Source organism: Eubalaena glacialis, chromosome 11 (assembly GCF_028564815.1).
Source record: "Eubalaena glacialis isolate mEubGla1 chromosome 11, mEubGla1.1.hap2.+ XY, whole genome shotgun sequence".
Taxonomy (NCBI): Eukaryota; Metazoa; Chordata; class Mammalia; order Artiodactyla; family Balaenidae; genus Eubalaena; species Eubalaena glacialis.
In genome coordinates, this window is record NC_083726.1 from 64,889,339 (window position 1) to 64,897,945 (window position 8,607).

The following is an 8,607-nucleotide window of genomic DNA, read 5'->3' on the forward strand; positions in this document are numbered from 1 at the left end:
CATCATTACTGCTTTCTCAGAGTACTAACCTTTCCTCTACATGTAGAGCGATCTGTTTAAGGTGTGAATATCTCCAAAATGCTTTCATAAAGAGTTTCACAGAAAGCTAGGGGAAGGGTTAAGGCTGTTCAGAGCCAGCCCAACCATTTACTATATGGTGAAGAATTTCAATTTAATTACCCAGATATTTTGTACAAATTGAAAGGAGGAAATGAAAGGCTTTTTATAGTGTTCTATCTGAGGAATGGAGGCCTGACTTCAATACAGATTTTTCTTTTGATTTCACTGTGTCTAAAGGCTAATTAGCTTCACCATTTATGGCCAGCTGCTACCTGCTCCCCTCCCACACACAGACGTGTACCCCAACTGGAGCCTTCATTAGACTAAAAAATATATATGAGACAAGAGAGTGAAAGAATGTAGATGAAGTCATAAAAATTTATTGTAAAAAAGCTTTAAGTAGATGCTGATCTACAGAAGGCCTGTAACATCCCTCAGATGGGAAAGACATGACAGTGTTTAGGGACATCAATTATTTATATATTATCTCACTCATTCCTGAATATCCTGAAGATATTATCTGCATATTTTAATTTGAAACAAAGTGAAGACTGTCGTTTGTTCAAAATGCTGTGGTGAAATTATGTTCATTTGGGTTAGTTAGCATCTGCTCCCTTCCCCGAAGAGTTTCCTTTAGTTATGGAAATTTATTCCAGGACAATTGAGAAAATACTCTATTGGTTTGTGAGTCGGGAATTCTGAGTTTAATCTTAATTCTTTTATTGACTGTGCAAACTTCTATAAGGCATCTGACATCCTGGTACCTTAGTTTCTACATTTGAAAAATGGTGAGGGAGGGGAGACGAAAAAACATCTTACTAACTGAAAAAATATATTGGAAAGATAAAAAATGTCTGACATTCTAATATTGGCAGTGTTTTAAAGGTGGCTGTGCAAGTTCAGGCATTACATGACGGCCTGGGCGGGGTGTGGGCCAGGCCTACCATAACGGTAGAGGTTTGGGCACTGACTGTGCTTGCTGCTGTCTGAATAGACATGGGGGCGATTACAGAAAAGTGGCTGAGAGCCCAGGACAGAGGAAATAAAGGGAATGCACAGCCACAGCCACTGTGACTTGGCATATTACCATGTTGGGCTCCTCTTGTCTTTATGATGTTATAAGGGCCCTTGGGCAGCTGCCGCATCAACCTTCATTAAATAATATTGAAAAGGGTGTATATAAAAAAGGAAGAGGAAAAATGGGAATCTGGTAGGTCTGGCGAGGTAGAAGCTTGTGGTTAGTCAGATATTTGAGCTAGCAGTCCATTAATTTGATGTTAGGGAGAGGAATGCCTTTTCACTTGTGGGTGAAGGCTCCATTCAAGAGGGAGCCACGGGGTGGGGGGGGCGGGGTCAGGTGTGGGAGGTAGAAAGACACTAAAGAATTGTTAATGAGACACTCCTTGGGTGAAGGCTATAAAAGCTCTCTTTTCTGAGCTGGTACTCTCATCTAGCCTCAGGTAGATGTGAGTGAGGCTGATTTTGCCACGATTAGCAGAGTTACTTGAAAAAGAAAGAAAATGTGGTCTTATTCTTGGATGTGAGTCTGTAACTGAGTTTCAGCTCAGCTGCAGAAAAAAGCCCTCCAGGGCACACCAAATGCTGTGTATTCATTGAAGGTTCCTGTTTGTCTCTTCCAGCTTCTGCTTCCTGCTCCCGGTACCTAATTTCTGCTCCTGCCTTCCACTTTCCTCCTAATGTGAGCTCAACTTGCAGCTTTCTCTCAGGTTTTCCTTTCTATTCACTGGGCTGCACCCTTCTCCTACCGTGTGTTCTCTGTGTGTGTGTGTGTGTGTGTGTGTGTGTGTGTGTGTGTGTGTGTAACAGAGGCATGCTCTGTAGGCCTCCAGTCCCCTTTAGCAGAATAATACCCATTTCCTCCTCTACCATGGGAAATTTCTGTCTCCTGCTCTGTCTTTAGCGACCAGAATGAGCACTTATTCTCCTAAGTATTATAAATACAACATTCATCCTGCAACTGAAAAAGATTTTCAATCTGATAAGTAAATACATCTGTCCTATTACTTTTACATTGTCTGAATTGTGATTTGTACAGCCGCTCTCCAATGGCTCCAATTGTACTATTATACCCAAATTTTATTCTGCCTTTTAATGTATTTCCTGCTTGCTAGACAAGGACCTAGTCCTTTTAGAGAAACCTAATTAAATTATGCAAGGACATCTCCACTTAGGTCCTATCTTGTTAGATGTGTCGATCCATATAAGAAAAAACAATTTCGGAATTCCTTGGCGGTCCAGTGGTTAGGACTCCAAACTCTCACTGCTGAGGGCCTGGGTTCAATCTCACAAGCCATGAGGTGTGGCCAAAGAAAAAAAAAAAGCAAGAGAGAGAAAGAAAAAACAATTCTACAGTGAGGTCCTACTGCATAGCACAGGGAACTATGCTCAATATCCTGTAATAAACCGTAATGGAAAAGAATATGAAAAAGACTATATATATGAAAAACTGAATCACTTTGCTGTATACCAGAAACCAACACAACATGGTAAATCAACTATACTTCAATAAAATAAATTTTAAAAAAAGAAAATGAAAAAACAATTCTGAGCTCCAAATAGCGCCCTAATATCTGCCAGCAGCATTCAATACAATAACATTTGATCATATTTAAATTCCTCCCTTATGCTTGGTAAACTTAAGTTGTAGCTGTGGTCTTTGATTCTTTTTTTCTTTTCGACTCTAACCCTAGGAATGGAGGGGCTGCTGTTAACACTCAGCCCTCCTCCTTCATTTTTAAATTCTTTGGTGCTATTTGGGAGCACTAATTTTATTAAACTGCCTTTTATACATATTAACCTTTACTTCCATTTTATGCCCATTTTCTACTCTCATTTTCTGTCCAAATCTACTTGGAACACCATTCCTATTTTTGCTTTACTTCCTAGTGAATCATGTGGCAAGTGAACCAGCAGTCTGAATTTTTTTTATGGGTCTATTTTCGGATTTTTTAATCAAAATTCTGTCTTACCCATAAGCTGGTTTATCTTAGGCTTACCTTAACCATTCAGGCCCTGGGCTTTGGGACTAAATGGTATTATTTACCACCATACCAGTCTTGGCGGCAGAGGCCACCAAGGTGCCTGAAAGAGCTTCCAGGCCACCTTAACTAAAGCTGCTTCTGCATTTAGTGGTTGAGCTGTTTCTGTTGGGACAAGTCAAGAGTCACACACACCTAGGGACTTCTCACCCCCACCTCTAGTGGCCATGTAACTATTTCTTTTTTTTAAATTTATTTTTGGCTGTGTTGGGTCTTCGTTTCTGTGCGAGGGCTTTCTCTAGCTGCGGTGAGTGGGGGCCACTCTTCATCGCGGTGCGCGGGCCTCTCACTATTGCAGCCTCTCTTGTTGCGGAGCACCAGCTCCAGACGCACAGGCTCAGCAATTGTGGCTCACAGGCCCACTTGCTCCGCGGCATGTGGGATCCTCCCAGACCAGGGCTTGAACCCGTGTCCCCTGCATTGGCAGGCAGACTCTCAACCACTGCACCACCAGGGAAGCCCTATTTCTTATCATGTAAAAGCTTATGGTTTTGGAATTCTAGCTTTCATCAGTGCTAATACAACCTACTTTATGTAGTTTAGGACTGAGTTTACCAGCAACAGCTGTGCTCACCCCGCCCATATTCCACACTTTACAAACAGTTCATGAATCCCCATTGTGACTCACCCGCCTACCCAGTACCTTAGTTTTATTCTCCATTTGGTGTTTTAAAAAGATTATAGGATCTATAGCTTTATTGGGCTATGCTTTCTTCTGGAATCCTAATAAAATAGTTTGTGTCTCTTTTAAAATGTTCCATTTATGTGTCAATTTTGCTTTATTTAAAAATGTTATGTCTAGTGGATTGAGCAGTCAAGATTATATGCAGAGGGGACTGAGAGATGCTTTATCAAAGTGTCTTTTCCGAATATTAAAGAAAATGTCTCTATGTGTATAACTGAGTCACTTTGCTGTACAGCAGAGATGGGCACAATATGGTAAATCAACTCGACTTCAATAAAATAAGTAAATAAATAAATAAATAAAAAAGATGTTTAAAGTCTTTTCCTACTTCCCAAAGCCAAATGCTTTCTCTCCTTGAAAGTTACCCCCTTCAGAATCTGGTCTTTAAAAAGTCTGTTCGGCTTCTTATTTGGCACTTGGATCAAACCATCAAACTTCTTTCTTCTGTATGTGTATTTTCTCCTCATTTCCTGTGCGCGGAATCATTTTGTGTGTACTTGTGTGTGTGTGTGTGTGTGTGTGTGTGTGTGTGTGGTGGTTTGTCTAAGCCTTTCTCTGCAGTCCAGCCCTAGCTCCACCCATCCTCAGTGGCTGCTGCACTTATGGCAGCCAGACAATCTGGGTAAGGAATTCAGGAGAGCCTCTTGGCTTAAGAAAGTCAACCGATAGAATTGCAGTTGGCTTAGTGTTCCTCTGAGAATTGACAGACCAGGTAAGGGAGCCCTTAGATAACAAAGTAAATCCCGGGGCCCACTTCAGCAGAGTACTAACTCATCGCTGCCTTTGCTAGCTAAAGTTGTCCTTTTCTTTTCCTAGAAGTTTCAGGCACCTGCAAGAGAGACCTGCGTGGAATGTCAGAAAACAGTCTACTCGATGGAGCGTCTCTTGGCCAACAAGCAGGTGTTTCACATCAGCTGCTTCCGTTGTTCCTATTGCAACAACAAACTTAGGTAAGCCAGACCAAAACAAGCCATCTCTCTGTGTGGTTGGACCTCCAGAGGGAGTCTTTGGTTTTTAGAACACTGGTACTAAAATCTGTGGTGCTAATAGTGTGTGCTGTTGAGGGCCTCTGAAGAAAGTAAAAAGTACCATTTAATGACAGGCATTTTATATCAAATGATAATGGTGTTCAGAACTTCTTGGTACTCTCACATGTTAATTTACATGTTAGGACTGAAGCTTAAATCATGTAAGTTGCAGGTAACTGCCCCTGTGACCTAATTTAGTAGAATGTTTTCCCTTGGTATCATAGAATCATACAGTTAAGAAATCCCAAGAGGGTACTTGTTGAAGCCCTTGAAATTATCCCAAACACTATATATATGGTAAAAATAGCAATAATAATAGATCCTGAAGGGCATATATTTTTCTGTATATTGCTTCATTTTATTTTCTGAGAAAAGAATTATGTATCATTTCTTCCAAGTTACTCAAAGTATGGATATAAATGTGGCAAATTGGGGAAATATTCCGTATTAACTCATTTTAACCATAGAACCTTGGAGGAGGAAGTAACCAGGATGTCATTTCCTCCAGCCTTCCTTCCAGAGCAAGCACCCTTTCCAGCATACTGTTGAAAGATGTCCTGGCACCCGCGTGGCACTTCTGCGGGGGTTAATACCCCACTACAGCTAGTTCCAGTGTTAGCGCTAGCTTGAAAACTTTCCCTTCTGTTGAGCCAAAATGTGCCTCTGTAACTTCCACACAGTGGTTCTTTTTCTGCCCACTGTATTTTTTTCTCCAGAGCACATTTTTCTAAATTTTTGAATTTTTATATTTCTTCTGTGGAAATGCTGTTGTTTTTATACCCCCCTTTAAAATGTGTTACCCTGCGAGAGACACCAGATGTCCTAAAGGCCTGTCCAGTACTCCTGTTAGGGTAGACTGACTTCTGGCTACTGCTCACCGTTCTCCTATTAACCATAGCTTTCCTTTATTTAGTCACTGACGTCTACTCAGTGCCAAGCGTTGGCAGAGCATTATACCCATTCCGGTAAAAACATGCTTTTAAATTATAACACGAATGGGAAACTAGGAGGGAGAAGACGCAACTTTTTACAAAGGAATATCATTAAAAGTAGTTATAGGTTAGAAATACTTAGGAAATATATGAATGATCAGAGCTAGGTGGGATTACCTAGGGAAGACTTCCTGGAAGAAGTAACTTTTTCAACAGTTTTGACAGAGGGGAGTGGAATCACTTGAAAATGGGAGCATGTACCAGGTGGAAGAATGTCTTGTGAAGGTTCAGACCTAGAATTGAGCATGTTTTTTATAAGGATAATAAAACAAATGTACTTAAAAGGACATCCTCAGTGACTGATGTGCTTTTAAAGGTATTTTTCTCACTTAGCATTTTCTGAAAATACTGGAGTTGCCAGGTTTCAGCCTACTGGTGTAAATAAGAGTATACAGATTTGTTAACTTTATGCTCTTTTTTTTAAAAACAACAGTCTAGGAACATATGCCTCTTTACATGGGAGAATCTATTGCAAGCCTCACTTCAATCAACTCTTTAAATCTAAAGGCAACTATGATGAAGGCTTTGGACACAGACCACATAAGGATCTGTGGGCAAGCAAAAATGAAAACGAAGAGACATTGGAGAGACCAGCCCAGCTTCCAAATGCAGGGGAGACCCCTCAGAGCCCAGGGGTAGAAGATGCCCCCATTGCTAAGGTTGGTGTGCTGACTGCAAGTATGGAAGCCAAGGCCTCGTCCCCGCTGGAGAAAGAAGACAAGCCAGCTGAAACCAAGAAGCTGAGGATTGCCTGGCCGCCCCCTACTGAACTTGGCAGTTCAGGAAGTGCCTTGGAGGAAGGTATCAAAGTATCGAAGCCTAAATGGCCTCCTGAGGATGAAATCAGCAAGCCTGAAGCTCCTGAGGATGTAGATCTGGATCTGAAGAAGCTAAGACGAACTTCTTCACTGAAGGAGAGAAGCCGCCCATTCACTGTAGCAGCTTCATTTCGAACCTCTTCAGTCAAGAGCCCCAAAACCTTGTCCCCACCTATCAGGAAAGGCTGGAGCATGTCAGAGCAGAGTGAGGAGTTTGGAGGAGGTGTAGTAGCAGAAAGGAAACAAATGGAAAATGCCAACGCCTCCGAGAAGAATGAGAGTGTGGAAAAAACAACCTGGCCAAACAAGGGATCTAGAGGAGAGGAGGCAGGAAGGAGAAGTAAGGAAGTTCACAGTTTTGAGATGGGGAGTGAAAATCTTATAGAAAATGGTGCAAACTTAGATGAAGGTGATAGAAACCTTCTCACACAGCAGTCTTCACTAGAACCCAAGTCTAAAAATTGGTCTAGCTTTGCAGACAACACCTCCACTAAAGAATTCACTACTCAGAATCAGAAATCCCAGGATGTGGGATTCTGGGAGGGAGAAGTAGTCAAAGAGCTCTCTGTGGAGGAACAGATAAAGAGAAATCGGTACTATGATGAGGATGAAGATGAGGAATAACAAATTGCAATGATGCTGGGCCTTAAATTTATGTTAGTGTTAGTGAGCCACTGCCCTTTATCAAAGTGATGCACAAAACAGCTGTCTTAGCATGAGCTGTAATTTATGTGGAAGTAACTTTGGAAAAGAGTTCTTGCTTCAAAAAAATCCCATACTGTGCAGCTTAAGTGAACCAATTCTAAATGCTAGATAACATTACTTAAATCCTCTCTTTTAGCAATGATGATATACACAACTGCTTTAAGGTCTTTTGGGGGTTGGGAGTGTGTGTGTGTGTGTATTGGGGGGGGGATATTCCAACTGATATGGTCCAGCTTCCACTGTACTCCCAAAAGACAATATGGAAATGGAGAGATGATTAGTAGTACATTGTTACACTAAAAATTCAATTGTGGAATTAGGAAACATGCAGAAGGGATTTAGGGGCCTAAACATTGTGACTGAATGCACTTTAGTATAAAGGGCACAGTTTGTATATTTTTACATGAATACCAATTTATTGTTTAGTATTCCTCTGTTAAGAGATCAAATATTTAGTCTTTTAAAAAAAAATTTAGGTTAATTTTCTTACTCTGATATATATGGGGAATTTATTGCTTGCTCCGATATATATGGGGAATTTATTGCATTCTGCTTTCTAAACCACATCCTGAACTGGATTATTGAGATATAGCATAACCATCTTTTTGGAGCACCTTTTGAGCACCCTTAGTGCTTGGAGAGATTCATTGTGTCCCAAATAAGCTATGGTATTTGCCAATGAGTTTGACTACACCCCCAAGTGATTGCTTTCTTCTCTGGTGGTATCTGTGCTTCTCATAATTTACTGTAAGCTGCAATATTTTTATAAGATCTTTTGTATTGCTGTTTGCCATGTTGCATATTAGAGCAAAGTGATGAGTTTAAAGGAGGAATAACAGAAAAAAAAAAAATGCCTTAAACCACTTGAGCTCAGATCCCCAAACCCTATATTCTACTTCTGATATCCCCTTTCTGGGACACTAGTTTTTTAATACTTATAAGCTCTGAAATGTATTGATTTTTATGGCAGACAGTATTCCTAGGGTGCAATTAAACCAGTTTTAGGCCTTTTTTGGGAGATGGTTTTCTAGTATTAAGGTTTTGGAACAATATAAACTTGAGTACATTTGTTGTACATAATTGATATTCCAAATTGTATGTTGGGGGAGAGAGGTGTTTTAAGGTATAGGCTTTTCTTTATACTGCATTTTTAGAGATTTAGCTCTGATATTTTTTAGAGATGTAAAATATTCTGCTTTCTTACAGTCTTGCTTACTCTGAAACATTTTTATTCAATAAAGCTTTTAATTTACACTTGAA

The 8,607-nt window shown here is 40.4% G+C and overlaps 1 protein-coding gene across 5 annotated transcripts in view; it reads left to right on the forward strand.

The window, feature by feature from the left end:
* The window catches only part of LIMA1 (LIM domain and actin binding 1), an 85,817-nt gene extending 77,210 nt beyond the window's left edge, over positions 1-8,607 (forward strand). For all 5 annotated transcript variants that reach the window (XM_061204520.1, XM_061204523.1, XM_061204519.1 and 2 more), the window contains 2 exons: positions 4,621-4,754; positions 6,258-8,607. In XM_061204520.1, the coding sequence (XP_061060503.1) occupies positions 4,621-4,754; positions 6,258-7,266 (1,143 nt within the window). In that variant the 3' untranslated portion in view covers positions 7,267-8,607. The remainder of the gene's footprint in view (positions 1-4,620; positions 4,755-6,257) is intronic.